At 63.6% G+C, this 25,785-nt stretch overlaps 1 protein-coding gene across 1 annotated transcript; it reads right to left on the reverse strand.

Annotated features, from left to right (window-relative positions):
- Positions 1-234: 234 nt before the first annotated feature.
- LOC115614810 (tonsoku-like protein) lies at positions 235-25,726 on the reverse strand. Its single transcript, XM_030502162.1, has 24 exons — positions 25,672-25,726; positions 24,343-24,438; positions 24,087-24,229; positions 23,319-23,502; positions 23,105-23,234; positions 22,129-22,300; positions 20,412-20,526; positions 19,330-19,472; positions 18,007-18,159; positions 16,052-16,177; positions 14,075-14,261; positions 13,489-13,550; positions 12,216-12,305; positions 11,477-11,549; positions 10,401-10,564; positions 8,696-8,819; positions 7,963-8,611; positions 6,696-6,846; positions 6,494-6,572; positions 4,793-5,106; positions 3,829-3,970; positions 3,036-3,208; positions 1,988-2,064; positions 235-472 (listed from the first exon to the last, which is right to left on the reverse strand). Exons 1-24 carry the CDS (start codon positions 25,700-25,702, stop codon positions 235-237), a joined length of 3,816 nt encoding a protein of 1,271 aa, XP_030358022.1. The 5' UTR covers positions 25,703-25,726.
- Positions 25,727-25,785: the final 59 nt, after the last annotated feature.

Below are 25,785 nucleotides of genomic sequence, written 5' to 3' on the forward strand. Positions count from 1 at the left end.
CAATCCCATCCACACTAATCCATTCCATCCTCATCCCCATCCCAACCCCATCTGTTCTCCATCCCAATTCAGTTCTATCTCCATCCCATCCTCAACCTGATCCCATTCCCATCTGATCCTATCCCATCCCCTCCATCCATCCATCCCCTCCCATTCCCAACCTACTTCTTCCATCCTCCATCCCCATCCCAATCCCATCCAAATCCCAACTCAATCCTATCTCCATCCCCCTGCTCAACCCGTCCACCCTTCCACCCCATTCCCGTTCCCGTTCCCATTCCCATTCCCGTTCCCATTTCCCCCGTTCCCTCCCGCTCCCGTTCCGCTCCCCGCTCCCACGGCCAGGCTGAGCAGCTCAGCCCCCGGCTCCGCTGCTCCAGGCCCTGCAGCAGCAGCCGCATCCCCGCGGTGCTGATCCCGGGATTGGCTGCGAGATCCAGGGAATCCAGGGCCGGGCACGAGGGGAAGGCACCTGCGGGGGGGGACGGGGGCCCCGTCACTCCTGCGGCCCAGGGGTCCCCTCCGTGCCCCGGCTCCACCTGAGCTGGTGCAGGGGCTCCATCGGGAAGCACGGGGGGAGGATTCTACCACCAGGAGCCCCCAGCCACCACTTGTTACCCCCGTGTCCCCTTCCCACCCCATAGCCCCCATGGTGTCCCACCTCATGTCCTTTGCACCCCATAGAGCCCATCGTCCCACCTCATGTCCATCCCACCCCATAGCCCCCCATGGGTCCCACCTCATGTCCTTCACACCCATAGAGCCCATCGGTCCCACCTCATGTCCATCCCACCCCATAAGAGCCCATCGTCCCACCTCATGTCCATCCCACCCCATAGCCCCCATGGTCCCACCTCATGTCCTTCCCACCCATAGAGCCATCGGTCCCACCTCATGTCCCATCCCACCCCATAGAAGCCCATCGGTCCCACCTCATGTCCATCCCAGCCCATAGCCCCCATGGGTTCCACCTCATGTCCTTCCCACCCCACAGAGCCCATCGGTCCCACCTCATGTCCTTCGCACCCCATAGAGCCCATTGGTCCCACCTCATGTCCTTCCCACCCCATAGAGCCCATTGGTCCCACCTCATGTCATCCCCACCCCATAGCCCCCACTGGGTCCCACCTCATGTCCATCCCACCCCATAGAGCCCATCGGTCCCACCTCATGTCCTTCCCACCCCATAGCCCCCCTGGGTCCCACCTCATGTCCATCCCACCCTATAGCACGCCTGGGTCCCACCTCATGTCCATCCCACCCCATAGAGCCCATGGGTCCCACCTCATGTCCATCCCACCCCATAGAGCCCATCAGTCCCACCTCATGTCTTCCCACCCCATAGAGCCCATGGTCCCACCTCATGTCCACCCCACCCATAGAGCCCATCGGTCCCCACCTCATGTCCTTCGCACCCCATACGCCCCCCTGGGTCCCACCTCATGTCCATCCCACCCTATAGCACGCCTGGGTCCCCACCTCATGTCCAATTCCCACCCCATAGAGCCCATGGGTCCCACCTCATGTCCATCCCACCCCATAGAGCCCATCGGTCCCACCTCATGTCCTTCCCACCCCATAGAGCCCATCGGTCCCACCTCATGTCCATCCCACCCCATAGCCCCCATGGGTTCCACCTCATGTCCTTCCCACCCCATAGAGCCCATCGGTCCCACCTCATGTCCTTCGCACCCCATAGAGCCCATGGGTCCCACCTCATGTCCATCCCACCCCATAGAGCCCATGGGTCCCACCTCATGTCCATCCCACCCCATAGAGCCCATCGGTCCCACCTCATGTCCATCCCACCCCATAGAGCCCATGGGTCCCACCTCATGTCCATCCCACCCCATAGAGCCCATCGGTCCCACCTCATGTCCATCCCACCCCATAGAGCCCATCGGTCCCACCTCATGTCCTTCACACCCCATAGTCCCCCTGGGTCCCACCTCATGTCCTTCCCACCCCATAGCCCCCTTGTCCCCACCTGGCCAGCTCCACCATGTCCTCATCGCTCAGGCGGTTCCCGGACAACGTGAGGTGGGTCAGAGCAGAGGAACCCTCCTGTGGGAAGCACACGTGGGGTCATCCATACACCATCTGTGTCCCACCGTCTGTGCCATGTCCCACCGTCTGTGCCATGTCCCACCATCCGTCCCGTGTCCCACCACCCATCCCATGTGCTCACCCATCCCGTGTGCTCATCCATTCCGTGTCCCCACCCATCCCATGTCCTCACCCATCCCGTGTCCCATCACCCATCCCGTGTCCTCACCCATCCCATGTCCACCACCATCCCGTGTCCTCACCCATCCATGTCCATCACCTGCCCCATGTCCCATCACCCCCCCCATGTCCTCACTCATCCCGTGTCCCATCACCCATCCCATGTCCTCCCCCATCCCATGTCCTCACCCATCCCGTGTCCCATCACCCATCCCATGTCCTCCCCCATCCCATGTCCTCACCCATCCCGTGTCCCATCACCCATCCCATGTCCTCACCCATCCCATGTCCTCACCCATCCCGTGTCCCACCACCCATCCCATGTGCTCACCCATCCCGTGTGCTCATCCATTCCGTGTCCCCACCCATCCCATGTCCTCACCCATCCCGTGTCCCATCACCCATCCCATGTCCTCACCCATCCCATGTCCTCCCCCATCCCATGTCCTCACCCATCCCGTGTCCCATCACCCATCCCATGTCCTCACCCATCCCATGTCCTCACCCATCCCATGTCCCACCACCCATCCCGTGTCCTCACCCATCCCATGTCCCACCACCCACCCCATGTCCTCACCCACCCCATGTCCCATCACCCATCCCATGTCCTCCCCCATCCCATGTCCTCACCCATCCCATGTCCCACCACCCATCCCGTGTCCTCACCCATCCCATGTCCCACCACCCACCCCATGTCCTCACCCACCCCATGTCCCATCACCCATCCCATGCCCTCACCCACCCCATGTCCTCACCCACCCCATGTCCCACCACCCACCCCATGCCCTCCCCCGCCGCGTGCCCCCCACCTGCCGCAGGTACCCCGCCACGGCGGTGCCGATGCGCCGGGCGCCGGGGCCGGTGACGGAGCCGAGCTCGAGGCGCGTGAGCCGGTGCCGGGACACGGCGTCCAGGAGCCGCTCCAGCGCCACCGGCCCCAGCGCGTTGTGGGACACGGTCAGTGCCTGCAGCCGCGCGGGTCCTGCGGGGAACGGGGCGTCAGAGCCGGGGGCACGGGACCGGATGGGCATGGGGAGTGGGCATGGGCATGGGGGGGTGATGGTGGTGATGGTTGTAATGGTCACGGCGTGGTGGAGATGGTCATGCTGGTGATGTTGTAAGGGTGATGTGATGGTGATGCTGGTGGTTACCAGTGTGGGTGATGGTGGGATGATGATGACGATGGTGTGATGGTGGTGGTGGTGATGGTGATGGTGTGATGATGATGATGATGGTGTGATGGTGGTGGTGGTGACGGTGATGGTGTGATGATGATGATGATGGTGGGATGGTGGCTGTGATGGTGATGCTGGTGGTTACCAGGGTAGGTGATGGTGTGATGATGACGATGATGCTGTGATGATGGTTATGGTGGTGCTGATGGTTACCGGTGAGGGTGATGGTGATGTGATGGTGTGATGATGATGGTGTGAGGGTGTCGTGACGGTGATGATGATGGCGTGAGGGTGCTGTGATGGTGATGATGATGGCGTGAGGGTGCCGTGACAGTGTGATGATGATGGTGTGAGGGTGCCGTGACGGTGATGATGACGGTGTGAGGGTGCTGTGACGGTGATGATGATGGTGGTTAACGGTGGTTACCGTGCAGGACGAAGGCCGGGCCGAGGCCGCAGGCGCGCAGGCGCAGGGTGCTCAGCGCGGGGCAGCACCGCAGCAGCTCCGCCAGCGCCGCGCTGCTCCCGTCCCCCAGCGGGTTCAGGCTCAGGTCCAGCTCCTCCAGGCTCTGCGGGGACACGGACACGGACAGTCGGGGGAGAGCCGGGGGCACGACACGGGGCTGGGGCAAGGGACAGGTTTAGGGGGTGAAGAAGAGGGTTGGGGGACGGACGGACACGAGGGTTAGGAGGTGAAGGGGAGGATTAGAGGAGGGGGATGGGTTTAGGGAACAGATGGACAAAAGGTTTAGGGGACAAAGAGTGAGGTTTGGGGGGATGAAGATGAGGATGAAGACAAGGATGAAGGTTTGGAGGGGAGACAAAGATGGGGATGAAGTTTGGGGGGATGAAGACAAGGTTTGGGGGGACAAAGGTCAGGGTGAACATGAGGTTTGGGGTGGGATGAAGACATGTTTTGGAGGGATGAAGACACGGTTTGGGGAAGGATGAAGATGAGGTTTGGGAGGGATGCAGATGAGGATGAAGATGAGGTTTGGTGGGACAAAGACAAGGATGAAGATAAGGTTGGGGGTCAAAGCCAAGACAAGGCTGGGGGGACAAAGATGAGGTTTGGGGGGATGAAGATGAGGATGAAGATGAGGTTTAGGAGATACAGTAATGATGTTTTGGGGGACAATGATGAGGTTGGAGGAACAAAGACCAGGACGAAGATGAGCTTTGGGGAAGGATGAAGATAAGGATGAAGATGAGGATGAAGGTTTGGAGGGGAGACGAAGACGGTGAGGATGAAGATGAGGTGTGGGTCAGGAAGCCAAGGATGAAGATGAGCTTTGGGGGGACAATGACGAGGTTTGGGAGGAACAATGACGCCGGGTTTCGGTCCCACCGCCCCGTTTCGGGGCGCAGTGACCCCGCTTTGTCCCCCGTACCTGGAAGGCGGCGCGGGTGCCGGGCTGGCGCGGGCAGAGCTGCCGCAGCGCCGCGGGGCCCAGGCGGTTGCCGGCCAGGTCGAGCAGCGCCAGCGCGGGCAGCGCGGCCGCCGCGGCCACCAGCTCCGGCAGCGCGGCGGCGCCCAGCCCGCAGCCGCGCAGCGCCAGCACCCGCAGCCCCGGCTGCAGCCGCAGCGCCCGCAGCAGCGCCGGCAGCGCCCGGGGGGCGGCGCCAGGGCCCCCCCCAGCGCCAGCCCCGGCCCCCGCGCTCTGCTCCTGCCGCTCCGTCGCCTTCAGCACCAGCTCGTGCGGCTCTGGGGGGACACGGGGGGTCCTTGGTGGTACCAGGGACACCCACCCCACCCCCCCCCGGGGGCATTTCCCCTCCCTGGGGAGCCCTGAGCACCTTTGGGACCCCCCCATGGATCATTCTCCACCCTTGAGGACCCCCCCCAGGACCTACCCCCATCCAAGAGGTCCCTGATCCCCCCTAGGGACCACCCAGGACCATTCCCATCCTTGGGGACCCCCCCCGGGACCTTCCCCCACCCCTTGGGAACCCCCCCAGGTCTTTTCTCCCACCCCAGGGACCCCTGAGCCCCCCCCAGGGTCCTCCCCTTCACCCTGGAGACCCCCCCCAGGACCAACTCCCCCCCCGGGGACCCCTTGGGGACCCCCTCAGGACCTTCCCACCTCCTTGGGGACCCCTGCTCCCCCTTAGGGACCCCCCATGGATCATTCCCCATCCTTGGGGACGCCCTCCCAGGACCTTCCCCTCACCCAAGGGACCCCCAGGCTCCCCAGGGGACCCTCATCCCTGTCCATGGGAGCTGACGTCGGGTGGGCATCGGGGGGACACGGGGGGACATGGGTGAACACATGGGAACGTTGGGGGGACACGGGGGAACGCGGTGGGATGGGGGGAGAACACTGGGGGGGACACTGGCGGGAATTGGGTGGACATTCAGGTAACGGGGTGGTGACACGGGGGGGCGTGGGGGGACGTGGGGGACATGGATGGACATGGGAGGACATTGGGGGACATGAATGGACATGAATGGATATTGGGGGACATTGGAGGACATGGGGGGACATGAATGGATGTGGGGGGACATGGGAGGACATGAATGGACATGGGGGGACATTGGGGGACATTGGAGGACATGAATGGACATGGGGGGACATTGGGGGACATGAAAGGAAGTGAATGGACATTGGGGGACATGAATGGACATGGGGGGACATGAATGGATGTGGGGGGACATTGGGGGACACGAATGGACATGTATGGATATTGGGGGACATTGGAGGACATGCGGGGACATGAATGGATGTGGGGGGACATTGGGGGATATGAATGGACACGGGGGGACATTAATGGATGTGGGGGGACAAGAATGGCCATGGGGGGACATTGGGGGACATGAACGGACATGGGGGGACATTGAGGGACATGAATGGACATGGGGGGACATTGGGGGACATGAATGGACATGGGGGGACATGAATGGATGTGGGAGGACATGAATGGACATGAATGGACATGGGTGGACATTGGGGGACATGAAAGGAAGTGAATGGACATTGGGGGACATGAATGGACACGGGTGGACATGGGGGAACATTGGGGGACATGAATGGACATGGGGGGACATGAACGGACACGGGTGGACACTAAGGGGATACCAGGATGCTCCTCACCCTCGTCCATGCTCTGGCACACGCGGCGGTACCTCTCGGCGAGGGGCGGCAGGTCCCAGCACTGCACCTCGGCCAGCACCTGAAACCAGCCCCTGTCACCGGGTGCCACCAAACGGCACCGAGCGGCACCGGGTGGCACCAAACGGCACCGAGTGTCACCGAGCGCCACCGGGCGGCCCCTGTGCCGGGGCGGCGCCGTCACCTCCTCGTTGCTGCGCAGCACGTCCCGCACCAGGTCCTGCGGCGCCAACCGGGCCCCGTCCTGCGACAGGCTGAGCCGGGGCCGGGACCCGCACGTCTGCTGGAACCGCTCGGCCGCGCGCTCGGCCAGCCACCGCACCGGGAGCTGCTGCCTGCGGGACACAGGGATATGGGATACAGGGATATGGGACACAGGGATGGGCAGCCACCGCACCGGGAGCTGCTGCCTGCGGGACACAGGGATATGGGATACAGGGATATGGGACACAGGGACATGCGACACAGGGATGGGCAGCCACCGCACCAGGAGCTGCTGCCTGCGGGACACAGGGATATGGGATACACGGATATGGGACACAGGGATGGGCAGCCACCGCACCGGGAGCTGCTGCCTGCGGGACACAGGGATATGGGATACACGGATATGGGACACAGGGATGGGCAGCCACCGCACCGGGAGCTGCTGCCTGCGGGACACGGATACGGGATACAGGGATATGGGATACAGGGATATGCGACACAGGGATGGGCAGCCACCGCACCGGGAGCTGCTGCCTGCGGGACACAGATACGGGATACAGGGATATGGGATACAGGGACATGCGACACAGGGATGGGCAGCCACCGCACCAGGAGCTGCTGCCTGCGGGACACGGGGATCAGAACCGGCATACAGGGATCAGAACCAGGATACAGGGATCAGCACCGGGATACAGGGATGGGCAGCCAGTGCACTGGGAGCTGCTGGCTGCGGGACACAGGGATCAGAATGGGGACACAGGGATCAGCACCGGGATACAGGGATGGGCAGCCAGTGCACTGGGAGCTCCTGGCTGCGGGACACAGGGAGCAGCACCGGGATACAGGGATCAGCACTAGGATACAGGGATACAGGGATGGGCAATCAGTGCACCGCAAGGTCCTGGCTGCAGGGTATGGATACAGGGATCAGCACCGGGATACAGGGATGGGCAGCCAGTGCACTGCATGGTCCTGGCTATGGGATACAGGGATGCCCAACCAGCCCATGGCATGGGCCTGGCTGCAGGGGACAAGGTACCGGCACACGGGGTGAGGGGATGAGCAGCGATACCGGGATGGGCAGCGGGACACCGGGATGGGCACGGGGATGGCACCGGGACACCAGAACGGGTGCTGGGATGGGCAGCAGCGAGCACCGGAGCCCAGTATGGGGGATCCAACGGGATATCAGGGTCCTCAAAGGGACACTGGGTGCCCCCAACGTGATGTTGTGTCTCAGCTCTCACCTCTGCGGCACGGGGATGAGGAACACGTTGTCCTGGATGCGGACACGGACGCGGAGCGCGGGCAGCGGCGGCGCGTTCTCCCCACACTCATCCTCCTTCTCCTTCTCCTTCTCCTTGTCCTTCTCCTTGTCCTTCTCCTTGTCCTTGTCCTTCTCCTTGTCCTTCTTCTCCTTCTCCTTGTCCTTGTCTTCCTCCTCCTCCTCGTCCTTCTCCTCCTCGTGCTCAGGAACGGGGCTCCCGGTGCCCCCGGATCCGCGGCGTTCCGGCGGGATCCTGTCCCTGGGAGCGCTGCGGCGCCGGCGCCGCGGGTCCCCTCCATCATCCTTCTCCATCCTCGAGGTGTCCCCCAGAGCCACGTCCAGGTCCCGGCGCTCCCGGCGCTCCCGGCGTGGCCGCTTCCGGCCCCCGCGCGCCATTCCCAGGTCATCCTCCAGCCACTGCTGCTCCTGCAGGTACTGCTCCTCCGGGATGAGCGCCGGGTGCCGGCTCGCTCGATTGGCGGCTTCGCACCCATCGGGCTCCATCGCTCGGTGCCGCTTCTTCACCGGCCTCAACGGAGACACGGAGCCGGCGCGCTCCGGCTCCCGGTCCCGCTGCTGCGACGTCTCGGCATCGAACAGCTCCGGGTCCTGGCAGGGCCGCGGGGAGGCTGCGGAGGAAGGCACCGGCACCCTCAGCGCCCGCCCCGGGACCCGCCGTGGGGCGCAGGGACCCCGTTATCGCCCGGCCCCACCTCGTGCCGCCGCCGCGTCCCGCAGCAGCCGCTCCGTGTCCCGCGCCCGCTCCCGCGTCTCCTGGTCCAGCTCCTCCCGGTACGTGCTCACCCACTGCTCCAGCGTGCCCAGCGGCGTCAGGCCCTGCCGGGGCACCCATGGGTGGCGCGGGCGCCCTTGGGGGGCCTCAGCACCCACTTCGGGGTCCAAAACCTCCACTGTGGGGTCTCCCATCCCCATGGTGAGGTCCCAACCACCCGTTTTTGGGTCCCAAACCCAATTTGGAGGTCCCAAACCCCCATTTTGGGGTCTCAAACCCCGTTTTTGACGTGCCAACCCCCCCTTTTGAGGTCTCCCAATGCACTTTTGGGGTCTCCCATCTCACTTTGATGTCCCAACCCCCCGGTTTTGACCCCTAAACCCCATTTCAAGGCCCCAACCCCCCATCTTGGCATCCCAACCCCGCATCTTGGTGTCCCCAAGCCCCATTGTGGACCCCTGGCTCATGGGGGTCCCCATTCCCCCCATGGCCCCACAGCCCCCCATTATGCCCATTGCTCCCATTGCCCCCCATTGCCCCCATTGCCCCCTGTTACCCCCCTTACTCCCATTGCCCCCATAGCCCTCATTGTCCCCATAGCCTGTATTACCCCCATAGCCCCTATTGCCCCATAGCCCCCATTACCCCCACAGTCCCCATTGCCCCACTGCTGCTCATTGCCCCCGTTACCCTCATTGTCCCCATTGCCCCCCATTCCCCCTCATTGTCTCCATGGCTCCATTGGCCCCATAGCCCCCATTCCTCCTCATTACCCCCACAGCCCCCCATTACTCCCATTGCCCCACATTACCCCCATTACTCCCATTGTCCCCATTGCCCCCATAGCCCCACTGTCCCCATTGCCCCATAATCCCCATTACCCACATAGCCCCCATTGCCCCCACAGCCCCCATTAACCCCACAGCCCCCATTGTCTCCATTACCCCCATTGCTCCATAGCCCTCATTGTCCCCAAAGTCCCCATTGTCCCCAATGTCCCCATTACCCCATTGCCCCCACAGCCCCCATTGCCCTCCATAGTCCCCCTTCTCCCCACTGCCCCCCATTGCCCCCATTGCTCCCCATTACCCCTATAGCTCCATTGCCCCCATAGGCCCCATTGTCCCCATTACCCCACTGCCCCCCATTACCTCCATCACCCCCCATTACCCTGATTGCCCCCATTACCCCCGTTGCCCTCATAGCCCCCATTGCCCCCCACGGCTCCACTGCTCCCATTGCCCCCATTACCCCCACAGCCCCCATTGCCCCCCATAGTCCCCATTACCCCCAATGTCCCCATTGCCCCCATTACCCCCATAGCCCCCCATTACTCCCATTGCCCCCATAGCCCCTCATTACCCCCATTGCCCCCCATAGCCCCACTGTCCCCATTACCCCCACTGTCCCCCATGACTCCATTGCCCCCATCACCCCCATAGCCCCCCATCACCCCCATAGCCCCCCATCACCCCCATAGCCCCCCATTACCCCCATTGCCCCCCATAGCCCCACTGTCCCCATTACCCCCACTGTCCCCCATGACTCCATTGCCCCCATTACCCCCATAGCCCCCATCACCCCCATAGCCCCCATCAGCCCCATAGCGCATTACCCCTATAGCCCCATTGCCCCCATTGTCCCCAATGTCCCCCTTGCCCCCCTGCGCCCCGCTGCCCCCTCACCCTGCTGTCCCGGGCGCTGACGCTCGCCCCGTGCTGCAGCAGCAGTTGCGCCACCTCGAAGTGGCCGCAGCTGAGGGCGTCGTGCAGGGGGGTGACCCCGTCACAGCCGGGGCCCCCCGGGTCGTCCCGCGCCGCCCCCCGCGCCAGCAGCTCCCGCACGATCTCTGGGGGGGGACGGCGGCGTCGGGGGGGGCCCTGGCGCCACCTGGGGGGGGGCTGACGGCATCAAGGGGGTCTCCGATGCCACCCAGGGGGGCTCTGGTGGCACCCATAAGGGGTTCTGAAGGCAGCAAGGGGGCCTCTGCCCACATCTGGGGGGCTCTGATGGCACCCAAGGGGGCTCTGCCCATACTTTGGGGGCTCTGATGGCACCCAATGGGTGTCTGATGGCATCTAAAGGGGGTTTGCTTGCACCCGGATAGCACCCAAGGGGGCTCTGCCTGCACCAAGGGGGCTCTGGTGGCACCTAAGGGGGGTTCTAATGGTACCAAGGGGGTCTCTGCTCGCACTTGGGGGGCTCTGATGGTACCCAAGGGGACTGTGGTGGCACCTAAGGGGGGTCAGATGGTACCTAAGGGGGCCTCTGATGGCACTTGGGGGGCCCTAACAGCACCCAAGGGGGGGCTCTAATGGCACTTAAGGGGGTCCAATGTCACCTAAGGGGGCTCTGATGGCATCTAAGGGGGCTTTGCTTGTGCCCTGGTGGCACCCAAGGAAGGTCTGATGACACCCAAGGGGGCTCTGCCTGCACTTGGGGGGCTCTGATGGACCCAACAGGGGTCTGATGGCACCTAAGGGGTCTCTGATGGCACCCTGATGGCACCCAAGGGGGCTTCGCTTACACCCTGATGACACCTAAGGGGTTCTGGTGGCACCCAAGGGGGCTCTGCCTGCACTTGGGGGGCTCTGATGGCATATAAGGGGTCTCTGGTGGCTCCCAAGGGGGTTCTGGTGGCACCCAAGGGAGTCTCTGACAGCACCCAGGGGGGCTTTGCTCGCACCCTGACGGCTCCCACGTTGTTCTGCTGGCACTTGGGGGTCCCGCCCCCCACTTGTGGGTCCCGCCCCACACTCACCCAGGTGCCCGTGGTTGCAGGCCTCGTGCAGGGGGGTCCATCCGCAGTAGTCGCGCGGGTTCACGGGGTGCCCCTGGCGGCAACGGGGGGTTTGGCCCCAGAGACCTTTAATGGGGGTTCGGGGGGACCCCCCCCGGGTGCGGGACCCCCCCCCCATGGGCACAGGGACCCCCCCCGGGTGCAGGGACCCCCCCGGGTGCAGGGACCACCCCCGGGTGCAGGGGACCCCCCCCATGGGCACAGGGACCCCCCTGGGTGCAGGGACCCCCCCTGGGTGCAGGGGACCCCCCCCCATGGGCACAGGGACCCCCCTGGGTGCAGGGACCCCCCATGGGCACAGGGATACCCCCTTGGGCACAGGGACCCCCCCATCGGCACAGGGACCCCCCCGGGTGCAGGGACCCCCCCCCATGGGCACAGGGACCCCCCGGGTGCAGGGACCCCCCATCGGCACAGGGACCCCCCCTGGTGCAGGGACCCCCCCCATGGGCACAGGGACCCCCCCCGGGTGCAGGGACACCCCTGGGTGCAGGGACCCCCCCATCGGCACAGGGACCCCCCCTGGTGCAGGGACCCCCCCCGGGTGCAGGGGACCCCCCCATGGGCACAGGGACCCCCCATGGGCACAGGGACCACCCCCGGGTGCAGGGCCCCCCCCCAAGTGCGGGACCCCCCCCATGGGCACAGGGACCCCCCCATGGGCGCAGGGCCCCCCCCCGGGTGCGGGGCCCCCCCAGACCTGCTGCAGCAGGAGCCGGACGCGCCGCAGGTCGCCCTCGATGCAGGCGCGGTGCAGGGGGGTCTCGCCCCGCTCGTTGCGGCGGTTCCACTGCGGCAAAGACGAGCGATGGGGGGGGGGGGACACCCCAAAACTGACCCACGACAGCCCCAAAACCTGCCCAGGGACACCCCAAAACCTGCCCCACAGCAGCCCCAAAACTGCCCCACAACAGGCTGGAGACACCCCAAAACCTGCCCCACAACAGCCCCAAAACCTGCCCAACAGCAGCCCCAAAACCTGCCCCACAACAGGCTGGGGACACCCCAAAACCTGCCCCACAGCAGCCCCAAAACCTGCCCCACAACAGCCCCAAAACCTGCCCAGGGACACCCCAAAAACCTGTCCCCAAAACAGACCCACGACAGTCCCAAAACCTGCCCCAAAACAGGCCACGGACACCCCAACACCTGCCCCACAACAGGCTGGGGACCCCCAAAACCTGCCCCAAACCAGCCCCACAACAGCCCCTAAACCTGCCCCACAACAAGCTGGGGACCCCCAAAACCTGCCCCAAACCAGCCCCACAACTGCCTGGGGACCCCCCAAAACCAGCCCCACTCCAGGCTGGGGACCCCCAACCCGGTTTCGGGGGGCCAGGAGGGAGCCTGGATCCCTCTTTGGGGTATTAATGGAAGAGGGACCCCCCAATCCCTCGTTAGGGATGTCAGGGGAGAAAGGGACCCCCCAGACCCCACTTTGGGGGTGCCAATGGACGGGGGGACCCCCAGACCCCACTTTGGGGGTGTAAGGGTAGGATGGGACCCCCAGTCCCTCATTGGGGGTGTCAATGGAAGGAGGGACCCCCCAAACCCCACTTTGGGGGTGCCAATGGAGGGGGGACCCCCAGACCCCGCTTTGGGGGTGCCAATGGACGGAGGGACCCCCAGACCCCGCTTTGGGGGTGCCAATGGACGGGGGGACCCCCAGTCCCTCATTGGGGGTGCCAATGGAGGGGGGACCCCCAGACCCCGCTTTGGGGGTGCCAGTGGATGGGGGACCCCAAGACCCCACTTTGGGGGTGCCAATGGACGGAGGGACCCCCAGACCCCGCTTTGGGGGTGCCAATGGACGGGGGGACCCCCAGACCCCACTTTGGGGGTGCCAGTGGACGGGGGACCCCCAGACCCCGCTTTGGGGGTGCCAATGGAAAGAGGGACCCCCCAGACCCCGCTTTGGGGGTGCCAATGGACGGGGGGACCCCCAGACCCCGCTTTGGGGGCTCCCGTCTCACCCTGTTTTGCCGGCGCCGCCCCGGGACGCTCCCGCTGTATCCATCGAGCTCCTCGTCCTCCTCTGGAACAGCCCCCCCGGGTGAGGGGAGCCCCCAACACCCCACAGAGCCCCCCAACACCCCATAGAGCCCCCAACGCCCCATAGAGCCCCCCAACAGCACATAGAGCCCCCAACACCCCATAGAGCCCCCAACACCCCATAGAGCCCCCAAACGCCCCCAAACACCCCATAGACACCCCCAAACAGCCCATAGAGCCCCCAAACACCCCATAGACCCCCCAAACCCCCCACAGACCCCGCAAATCCCCCCTTAGACCCCTCAAACCCCCCCACAGACCCCCCAATACCCCCTTAGACCCCACAAATCCCCTCTTAGACCCCTCAACCCCCCCCATAGACCCCCTAAATTCCCCCAAAGACCCCCCCAAGCCCCCCTTAGACCCTTCAAACCCCCCCATAGACCCCCCCAAACCCCGCAAATCCCCCCTTAGACCCCCTGCACCCCCCATAGATCCCCCCAATCCCCCCTTAGACCCCCCAAACCCCCCCTGCACCCCCCCATACCCCCCCATAGCCCCCCGCACCGCTGGTGCTCAGCTCCAGGTCACTCTCCTCCTGGGCCTCGCTGCCCCCCGGCTCCTCCTCCTCCTCCTCCTCCTCCTCCTCCTCGTCGCCGCCCCCCAGCGCCTCCAGGCGGGCGAGGCTCCCGGCGGCCCCTTCCGCGTCCCCGGCCCTGAGCTGCTCCGCCCGCAGCTGCCGCAGCACCTGCCGCTGGCCACAGCGCCGCCGCGTCCCGCGCCGCCCGCGCCAGGGGGCGCTCTGGGGCGCTATGGGGCGCTACGGGGCGCTGTGGGGCGCTGTGGGGCGCTGTGGGGCGCTAGGGAGCGCTGTGGGGCGCCAGGGGGTGCTGTGGGGCGCTAGGGAGCGCTGTGGGGCGCTGTGGGGCGCTAGGGAGCGCTGTGGGGCGCCAGGGGGTGCTGTGGGGCGCTAGGGGGCGCTGTGGCTCGCTACGGGGCGCTGTGGGGCGCTAGGGGGATACGGGCGGGACACCATGGGGATACGGGGGGGACGCTATGGGGGGCACTATGGGAATACTATGGGGGCACTATGGGGATACTGGGGGGACGCTATGGGGGGCACTATGGGGATACGGGGGGGACACCAAGGGGATGTCAAGGGGACACCATGGGGACACTATAAGGACATGGATGGGACACTATGGGGACACTAAGAGGATGCCATGGGGACATTATGGGGACACTACAGGGACATCAAGGGGACATCATGGGGACACTATGGGGACATCAAGGGGACACCATGGGGACATCAAGGGGATGTCAAGGGGACACAATGGGGATGCTATGGGGACATCAAGGGGATGCTATAGAGACACTATGGGGACACTATAGAGACGCTATAGGGACACTGAGCGGACACCATGGGGATACTATAGGGACACTACAGGGACATCACGGGGACACTATAGGGACACCATGAGGACACTATAGGGACGCTATGGGGACACCAGGGGCATACCAAGGGTACACTATGGGGACACCAAGGGGACACTAGGGGGACACTATAGGGACACCAAGGGGACGCTATAGGGAACCTATGGGGACACCAAGGGAACACCATGGGGACACCATGGGGACACTATGGGGACATCAAGGGGATACCAAGGGGACACTATGGGGACACCAAGGGGACAGTATAGGGACACTATGGGGACACCAGAGGGACACTATGGGGAGACTATAGGGACATCAAGGGGATGTCAAGGGGACACCATGGGGACACTATAGGGACACCAAGGGGATACCATGGGGACACTACGGGGACACTATAGGGACATCAAGGAGACACTATGGGGACACCAAGGGGACATAATGGGGACACTACGGGGACATCAAGGGGACATAATGGGGACACTACGGGGACATCAAGGGGACACTATGGGGACACCAAGGGGACACCAAGGGGATACCAAGGCGACACTATGGGGACACCAAGGGGACACCATGGGGACACTATAAGGACATCAATGGGACACTATAGGGACACTAAGGGAATGCCATGGGAACACTATGGGGACACTATAGGGACATCAAGGGGACACTATGGGGACACCAAAGGGGCACCATGGGGACACCAAGGGGACACCATGGGGACACTATGGGGACACTATGGGGACATCAAGGGGACACTATAGGACACCAAGGAGACACCATGGGGGCACTATGGGGACACCAAGGGGACACGATGGGGACACCATGAGGACACTATAGGGACACCATGGGGACATCATGGGGACCCTATGGGGACACTGGGGGGGCAGTATGGGGACATCAAGGTGACACAATGGGGACACTATGGGGATACCAAGGGGACACCATGGGGACACCGGGGGGACACTATGGGGACACTATGGGGATACTATGGGGACACCAAGGGGACACTGGGGGGACACTGTGGGGACACCAAGGGGACACTGGGGGGACACCAAGGGGACACTGGGGGGACAGTGGGGGGACACTGTGGGGGTGCCGGCCCCCCCTCACCTGCAGCCGGGGGGCCGCGGCCTCCGTGGCCCGCTGCAGCGCCGTGTGCAGGCAGGGCAGCAGCTTGGGGGGGGGCTCCCCGGCCTCCGCCATGGCCAGAGCCACGTTCAGCCACGTCTTCCCCTCCTGCCCCACGGCACAACGGGGGGGCTGAGCCGGGGGGGCGGCACCAGCACCCCCCCACCCCCCCCCCACACAGGGACCCCATGCGCCCGAGGAGCCCCCCCCAACCTGACGACCCCCACAGGGACCTCGTGACCCACCCAAGAGACCCAATGAGCACCCCAAAGACCCCAGAGAACCCCCCCATGGACCCGAGGAACCCCCTGAGGGACCCAGGGAGACCCCCAGGGACCCATAAAACCAAACAGCACCCGGTGACCCCCCCCCCGAGGAGCCCAAGAAGCACCCAACGGACCCAGAGACACCCCCTCTATGGGCTGAAGAACCCCCTTAAGGAGCCAGGGAGCTGCTCCAGCACTTGCTGCCCCCCCCCATGGGGACCTGAAGAACCCCCCCAGGGACCCGAGGAGCACCCCAAGAACCCAATGAGCACCCCAAGGGACCCCAGAGAAACCCCATTAAGGACCCAATGAGCACCCCAAAGACCCCAAGGAGTCCCCTTAAGGACCCAAGAAGCCCCTCATGGACCTGGAGACCCCCCCAAAGCCCTCCAGTACCTGATTACCCAACATAGGACCTGAAGAGCCCCCCCCAGGGACCCAATGAGCACCCCAAGGGACCCAATGAGCACCCCAAGGGACCCAGGGAACCCCATTAACAACCCAAGGAGCACCCCAAGGGACCCAAGAACCTTCTCAGGGGCACAAGCAGCCCCTCAGGGACCTGAGGAACCCCCCAAGGACCCCAATGACCCAGAGAACCCCCCTGGGACCCGATGACCCCCCAAAGGGACCTGAAGAACCCCACAAGGACCCCAATGAGCCCCCCAAGGCACCCAGGGAACCCCATTAAGGACCCAGGGAACTCCTCAAAGGGACCCAAGAAGCTCCTCAGGGACGTGGGGACCCCCCCATAGGGACCTGAAGAACCCCACCAAGGACCCCAAGGGACCCAGTGAACCCCTTAAGGACCCAGGAAGCCTCTCATGGACCTGAGGGACCCCCTTAAGGACCCACTGAGCCCCCCAGGAACCCAAGAAGCCCATCGGGAACCTGCGGAACTCCCTCTTAAGGACCCCAGTGAGCACCCAAGGACCCCAGTGAGCACCCAAGGGCCCCAGTGAGCACCCAAGGACCCCAGTGAGCACCCCCAAGGACCCCAGTGAGCACCCAAGGACCCCAGTGAGCACCCAAGGGCCCCAGTGAGCACCCAAGGACCCCAGTGAGCGCCCAAGGGCCCCAGTGAGCACCCCCAAGGGCCCCAGTGAGCACCCAAGGACCCCAGTGAGCACCCCCAAGGGACCCAATAAGCACCCCAAGGACCCCAGTGAGCACCCAAGGGCCCCAGTGAGCACCCCCAAGGACCCCAGTGAGCACCCAAGGGCCCCAGTGAGCACCCAAGGACCCCAGTGAGCGCCCAAGGGCCCCAGTGAGCACCCCCAAGGGCCCCAGTGAGCACCCAAGGACCCCAGTGAGCACCCCCAAGGGACCCAATAAGCACCCCAAGGACCCCAGTGAGCACCCAAGGGCCCCAGTGAGCACCCAAGGACCCCAGTGAGCACCCAAGGGCCCCAGTGAGCACCCCCAAGGACCCCAGTGAGCACCCAAGGGCCCCAGTGAGCACCCAAGGACCCCAGTGAGCACCCCCAAGGGACCCAATAAGCACCCCAAGGACCCCAGTGAGCACCCCCAAGGACCCCAGTGAGCGCCCAAGGGCCCCAGTGAGCACCCCCAAGGGCCCCAATGAGCACCCCAAGGACCCCAGTGAGCACCCAAGGACCCCAGTGAGCACCCAAGGGCCCAGAGCCCCCCCGGTGGCCTGAGGGGCCGCACCTCGAGCGCGTCGCCGCGGTGCAGGGCCAGCTCCTGCCGGAAGTGGTGCAGGGCCCGCGCCGGGTCCCGCAGGTCCCCGAACGTGGTGGCCAGGGACACGTGGATCACGGCCAGCTCCCGGGGGGGCCGCGCCAGCGCCTGCGCCAGCCCCAGCTGCCGGCAGGGGGCGCTGAGGGGCGCAGGGACACCCCCAGCGGCACCCGTACGGACACCCATAGAGGTACCATAGACACCCATAGAGACCCATAGAAACACCCATACAGACACCATAGAGACACCATAGGGACCCATAGAGACCCATAGAGACCCACAGAGACATAGAGACACCCATAGAGACCCATAGAGATATCATAGAGACACCATAGAGACACCACAGAGACCCATACAGACCCATAGAGATACCACAGAGACACCATAGGCACCCATAGACATATAGAGACACCCACAGAGATACCAGACACCCATAGAGACACCATAGAGACCCATAGACACCCATAGAGACCCATAGAGACACCCATAGAGATACCCTAGAGACACAGAGGCGCCCATAGAAACACCCATAGAGACCCATAGAGATACCATAGAGAAACAGAGACACTCATAGAGACACCCATAGAGACACCATAGAGACCCAGAGACACCCATAGGGACCCATAGAGATACCACAGACCAACCACAGACACCCATAGAGATACCCATAGAAACACCCATAAACACCCATAAAGACACCCACAGAGACACCCATAAACACCCATAAAGACACCCATAGAGACAGAGACACCCATAAACACCCATAAAGACACCCATAGAGACACCCACAGAGACACCCATAAACACCCATAAAGACACCCATAGAGACACCCATAAACACCCATAAACACCCATAGAGACACCCACAGAGACACCCATAAACACCCATAGAGACACCCATAGAGACACCCATAAACACCCATAGAGACACCCATAGAGACACCCATAGAGACACCCATAAACACCCATAGAGACACCCACAGAGACACCCATAAACACCCATAGAGACACCCACAGAGACACCCATAAACACCCATAGAGACACCCATAAGCACCCACAGACACCCATAGAGACACCATAGACACCCACAGAGACACCCACAGAGACCCACAGACACCCACAGACCCACAGAGACACCACAGACCCATCAAACCCCCCATAGAGCCACCAAACCCACCCCCAGACACACCAAAACACCCCATAGACCCCCCAAACCCCCTCCAGAGCCCCCAAACCCCCCCAAGCCCCCCATAGACCCCCCAAGCCCCCCATAGACCCCCCGTCGCGCTCACCTGCCTCTGGTAGAAGGCCAGGGCACGCGCGTAGTCGCCGTGCCTGGAGCAGGTGTCCCCGAGCTGCTCGCACAGCGGCAGCGCCGCCGCCGCGTCCCCCCCGGCCTCCTCCAGCGCCCGCAGCAGCCGCAGCACCCGCGTGGCTGCGGGACACGGGGCGCTGAGCCGGGCCCCCCCGGGCGGCAGCACCGCGGGGACCTCATCCTGCCCTTGGGGACATCATCCTGCCCTTGGGGACCTCATCCTGCCCTTGGGGACAGTGACCTGCCCTTGGGGACATCATCCTGCCCTTGGGGACCTCATCCTGCCCTTGGGGACATTGACCTGCCCTTGGAGACATCATTGAGGCCTTGGGGACATCATTGAGGCCTTGGGGATGTCATTGAGGCCTTGGGGATGTCATTGAGGCCTTGAGGACATTGACCTGCCCTTGGGGACATCACTGAGCCCTTGGGGACATCATCCTGCCCTTGGGGACATTGACCTGCCCTTGGGGACATCATTGAGGCCTTGGGGACATCATCCTGCCCTTGGGGACATCATTGAGGCCTTGGGGATGTCATTGAGCCCTTGGGGACATTGACCTGCCCTTGGGGACATCATTGAGGCTTTGGGGACATCATCCTATCCTTGGGGACATCATTGAGCCCTTGGGGACATTGTTCTGCCCTTGGGGAGACCTCATACTGCTATTGAGGACCTCATCCTGCCCTTGGGGACATTGTCCCATCCTTGGGGACACCACTGAGCTCTTGAGGACACTGTCCTGCCCTCGTGGACATCGCCCTGACCCTGGGGACACTGTCCTGCCCTTGGGGACCTCATCCTGTCCTTGGGGACATTGTCCTACACTTGGGGACATCATTGAGCCCTTGGCGATCTCATCCAGCTCTTGGAGACATCACTGAGCCCTTGGGGACACCCTCGTGCCGCTGGGGACCTGGTCCTGCCCTTGGGGACCTCATCCTGCCCCTGGGGACCTCATCCTGCCCTTGGGGACACCGCTGAGCCCCCGGGGCCCCCATCCTGCTCCCGAGGACCGCCCTGTGCCCCCCGCAGGCGCTGGCCCGGCCGCTGCTCACCGTAGCGCAGGTTGGAGCGCACGAGCTCCCGGTGCTGCGGCTGCCGCGGGCCCAGAGCATGGGCCTGCCGGAGGCAGCGCCGCGCCGCAGCAAAGTCCCCCAGCCCCAGCAGCACCTGCGGGGACAGCGGGGCCGTGGGGACCATGGGGGCCGTGGGGGCCATGGGGACAGCAGGAGCAATAGGGAACAATGGGGCCGATGGGGGCAATGGGGACAGCAGGAGCAATAGGGAACAAGGGGGGCAGTGAGAACAGGAGGAGCAATAGGGAACAATGGGGGCAGTGGGGGCAGTGGGGGCAATGGGGGCGATGGGGGCAATGGGGACAGCAGGAGCAACAGGGAACAATGGGGGCAATGGGGGCAGTGGGGAAAGCAGGAGCAATAGGGAACAATGGGGGCAGTGGGGGCAATAGGGAACAATGGGGGCAATGGGGACAGCAGGAGCAATAGGGAACAATGGAGGCAGTGGGGACAATGGTGGCAGTGGGGGCAATAGGGAACAATGGGGGCAATGGGGACAGCAGGAGCAATAGGGAACAATGGGGGCGATGGGGGCAATGGGGGTTATAGGGGTAATGGGGACAATGAGGGCTACAGGGGCTATGAGGACAGTGGGGGTGATGGGGGCAATGGGGGCGATGGGGGCGATGGGGACAGAAGGAGCAATAGGGAACAATGGGGGCAATGGGGGCAATGGGGACAGCAGGAGCAATAGGGAACAATGGGGGCGATGGGGACAGCAGGAGCAATAGGGAACAATGGGGGCAATGGGGACAGCAGGAGCAATAGGGAACAATGGGGACAATGGGGGTAATGGGGACAATGGGGCACAATGGGGACAGTGGGGGCAATGGGGTACAATGGGGACAATGAGGGCTATGGGGTACAATGGGGACAGTGGGGGCAATGGGGTACAATGGGGGCTATGGGGACAGTGGGGGCAATGGGGTATGATGGGGGCGATGAGGGTAATGGGAGTGGTGGGGACAATGGGGGCAGTGGGGACTATGGGGGCAGCGGGGGCAATAGGGAACATTGGAGTTAATGGGGACTATGGGGGCAATGGGGAAAAATGGGGGCAATGGGGACTATGGGGGCAGCGGGGGCAATAGGGAACATTGGGGGTAATAGGGACTATGGAGGCAATGGGGAACAATGGGGGTAATGGGGTAGAATGGGGGCAATGGGGACAGCGGTGGCAATAGGGAACAATGGGGGACAACAGCCCCGGGAGCCCCCAGAGCCCTGTGGAAGCTTCCAGGAGCAGCCTGAGGAGCAGGACTTGGGGTGTTGGGTGAGGAGAAGCTCCCCATGACCCGGCTTCAGTGTGTGCTTGAGCCCAGAACCCCCCCGTGTGCTGGGGGCACCCCCAGAGCGTGAGCAGCAGCTCAGGGAGGGGATCCTGCCCCTCTGCTGCGGGAAGGGGAGACCTTAGAGCAGCTCCAGTGCCTAAAGGGGCTGCAGGAGGCCTGGAGAGGGGCTTTGGACAAGGGATGGAGGGGTGGGATGAGGAGGAACGGCTCCAACGGGAAGAGTTGGATGGGATCTTGGGAAGTTGTTCCCCATGAGGGTGCTGGGACACGGGAAGGGTTGAAGGAGAAGCTGTGGCTGCCCCATCCCTGGCAGTGTCCAAGGCCGGGTTGGATGCAGGGGCTCGGAGCACCCAGCTCTATGGAAGCTTTAAGGTCCGTCCCTCCCGCCGGGCGCCCCGCGGTACCTGCGCGGAGCCGGCGCAGCACTCGCTCTCCATGGCCCTGTCCCCGAGGCTCCGGGCGCATTCCCGAGCCCGGCTCAGGCTCCGCAGGGCCCCGGTGGGGTCCCCGTCCCGCAGCAGGATGGAGCCGCGGTTGAAGTGAGCGCGGTACAGGTCCTCCTGCAGCCCCCCCTGCCTGCACAGCCACAGCCACAGCCACAGCGTCACCCCCGAGCGCACCTCAACACGCTCCCAGATCCCCTTATTCCCAGATCCCATCGCTCCCAGATCCCACCTCAACACGCCCCCAGATCCCACCTAAACCTGTTTCTATGTCCCCTTATTCCCAGATTCCATCACTCCCAGATCCCACCTAAACCCATTCCCACATCCCACCTCAACCCACTTCCAGCTCCCACCTAAACCTGCTCCCAGATCCCACCTCAACCCACTTTCAGATCCTACCTAAAGCTCTTTCTAGATTCCATCATTCCCAGATCCCATCAATCTCAGATTCCTCCTCAACACATTCCCAGATCCCATCTCAACCCAATTCCAGATCCCACCTAAACCTCTTTCTAGGTCCCCTTATTCCCAGATCCTATCACTCCCAGATCCCCCCCTAAACCTGTTTCTAGATCCTCTTATTCCCAGATTCCATCACTCCTAGATCCCACCTAAACCCATTCCCACATCCCACCTCAACCCACTTCCAGCTCCCAACTCAACGCACTTCCAGCTCCCACTGCTTCCAGATCCCACCTCAACCCGCCCCCAGATCCCACCTAAACCTGTTTCTATGTCCCCTTATTCCCAGATTCCATCACTCCCAGATCCCACCTAAACCCATTCCCACATCCCAACTCAACCCACTTCCAGCTCCCACCTAAACCCACTTCCACATCCCAACTCAACCAGCTCCCAGCTCCCAGCTCAACCCACCTCCAGGTACCAGCTAAACCCACTCCCATCTCCCACCTCCCGCCATTCCCGGCCTTACTCCGCCAGGAAGATGCTCTTTTTCAGGAAGTGGTCCCTCTGCGCCGGCTCCCTCAGGCTGTCGCTGACCAGCCCCAGGTTGAGGTAGAGCCTGGCCTTCATCTCCGCCACGTCCCGCGGCGCCACCGCTCCTGCGGCCACGGGGGGGGGGGGCTGCTGATGGCCCTTTTGGGGGGGGGGGCTCCCCCCCAGGCACCCCCGAGGGGCGTCCTCACCTTCCAGCGTCTCCTCCACGATGGCCAGGCTGGTGTGGAAGGCGCCCTGGGCCTGGCGGAGCGCGCCCCGCTCCTCGCGGCTGTCCCCCATGAGCATGTAGGTCCTGCCGATGGTGGCCCAGGCGCGCTGCTGCTCCGTGGGGTCCGCGAGCGCCCGCGCCAGCTCCAGGTGCTCCCGTTGGTGCTGGAACACGGAGGGAAGGAGCTCGAGGAACATCCCCGGGGGGAATGTTCCCACCATAAAGAAGGATTCTCCTCAGCCCCTGAGGAGAAGGATTTGGGGGTGTTGGGTGAGGAGAAGCTCCCCATGACCCGGCTTCAGTGTGTGCTTGAGCCCAGAACCCCCCCGTGTGCTGGGCTGCACCCCCAGAGCGTGAGCAGCAGCTCAGGGAGGGGATCCTGCCCCTCTGCTGCGGGAAGGGGAGACCTTGGAGCAGCTCCAGGGCCTAAAGGGGCTCCAGGAAACCTGGAGAGGGGCTTTGGACAAGGGATGGAGGGGTGGGATGAGGAGGAACGGCTCCAACGGGAAGAGTTGGATGGGATCTTGGGAAGTTGTTCCCCATGAGGGTGGTGGGACATGGGAAGGGTTGAAGGGAGAAGCTGTGGCTGCCCCATCCCTGGCAGTGTTCAAGGCCAGGTTGGACACAGGGGCTTGGAGCAACCTGCTCTAGTGGAAGGTGTCCCTGCCCGGGGCAGGGGGTTGGAGCTGGAGGAGCTTTAAGGTCCTTCCCAACCCAACCCATGGTTCCATGCAGACCCCGGCGGCACCTCCAGGGCTGCCTCGTAGCGCTCCAGCTCCGCCAGGCGCTCGCCGACCTTCCGATGGGCCACGGCGCAGCCCAGCCGGTCCCCGGCTCCCTCCAGCAGCCGGAGCTCCCGCTCGTGCTCCTCCAGCGCCTCCTCATAGCGGCCTGTGGGGATCAAACAGGGCTTCGCGGAGGCGCTGGGGGGGTCCCTCAGCTCCTCCCGGGGTTTATCCGTGGATCCCGGCGGTTATCCGGGGATACGGGGGGGGGACACGCACCGTGGCTGGCCAAGATCTCGCCCAGCTGGTTGCAGAGAGCAGCCTCCTCCACCGCGTTGCCTCCACGTTGGGCTTTCTCCTTGGCCTTCTGCAGCTCTGGGGGGGGGATGGGGGGACACGCACATGGGTGACATGGGGGGGGAGGCACCCCAATGTGGTCTAAAGGAGGGGGGGGTCTGTGGGACCTCAACGGGGGGGTCAAATGTGGGGGGATGAAGGGGGACAAGGGGGTCCGAGGCACCACACGGAGCAGTGAAGCCCAGTTTAGGCCTGGTTAAGCCCCAGTTAAACCCAGTTTAGCCCAGGTAAAGCCCGGTTAAGCCCCAGTTAAACCCAGTTTAGCCAGTTAAGGCCTGGTTAAGCCCCAGTTAAGCCCAGTTAAGCCCCAGTTTAAACCCAGTTTAGCCCAGTTAAGGCCTGGTTAAGCCCCAGTTAAGCCCAGTTTAGGCATGGTTAAGCCCCAGTTAAGCCCATTGAAGGCCTGGTTAAACCCAGTTAAGCTGGTTAAGCCCCAGTTAAGCCCAGTTAGGACTCGGTTAAGCGCCATTAAGGCCCATTTGGGCCCTTTAAGCCCAGTTAAGGCACCTCTAAAGCCCCGTTAAGCCTGGGTAGGGCCCAGTTGAGGGCCTTTAGGCCCAGTTAAACCCCATTAAGCCCAGTTAAGGCCCCGTTAACCCTGGTTAAGGACTTTTACGCTCAGTTATGGCCCAGTTAAGGCCCGATTAAGGCACTTCAAACCCAGTTAAGCCTCGTTCAGGCCCGGTTAAGCCTGGTCAGGGCCAGGTTAAGCTCCAGTTAAAGCCCCTTTATCCCGGTTAAGGTCTGGGTAAGCCCAGTTAAACCCATTAATCCTGGTTAAGGCCCCTTAACCCCAATCATGGCCCAGTTATGGCCCTTAAACCCAGTTAAAGCCTTTTAAATCCTGGTTAAGGCACTTTCAGCCCTGTTAGAGCCCAGTTTAGTCCCATTAAGCCCGGTCAGGGCCTGGTTTAGCCCCATTAAGCCTGGTTAGAGCCCGGTTTAGCCCCGTTAAACCCTGTTAGGGCCCGGTTTAGCCCCATAAAGCCCGGTTAGGGCCCGGTTTAGCCCCGCTAAACCCCGTTAAGCCCGGTTTAGCCCCGTTAAGCCCCGTTAGGCCCGGTTAGAGCCCAGATTAGCTCCGTTAGGCCCGGTTAGGGCCCGGTTTAGCCCCATCAGGCCCGGTCGGGCCCGGTTTAACCCGGTCAGGGCCCGGTTTATCCCGGTTTAGCCCCGTTAGGCCCGGTCGGGCCCAGTTTGTCCCGGTCTATCCCGGTTTATCCCGGTCTGTCCCGGTTCTCCCGCGCTCACGCCGGATTTCCCGCGCCGGATCCGCGTTCATCCTCCGCCGCTGCCGCCGCGCGCCGCTCGCCTCGCCCCGCCCCTCCGCTCCCATTGGCCCGCGCCCTGCCCCTCTGCGACCCC

The sequence above is a fragment of the Strigops habroptila genome, chromosome 1 (genome assembly GCF_004027225.2).
Source record: "Strigops habroptila isolate Jane chromosome 1, bStrHab1.2.pri, whole genome shotgun sequence".
In the NCBI taxonomy this organism is placed as follows: Eukaryota; Metazoa; Chordata; class Aves; order Psittaciformes; family Psittacidae; genus Strigops; species Strigops habroptila.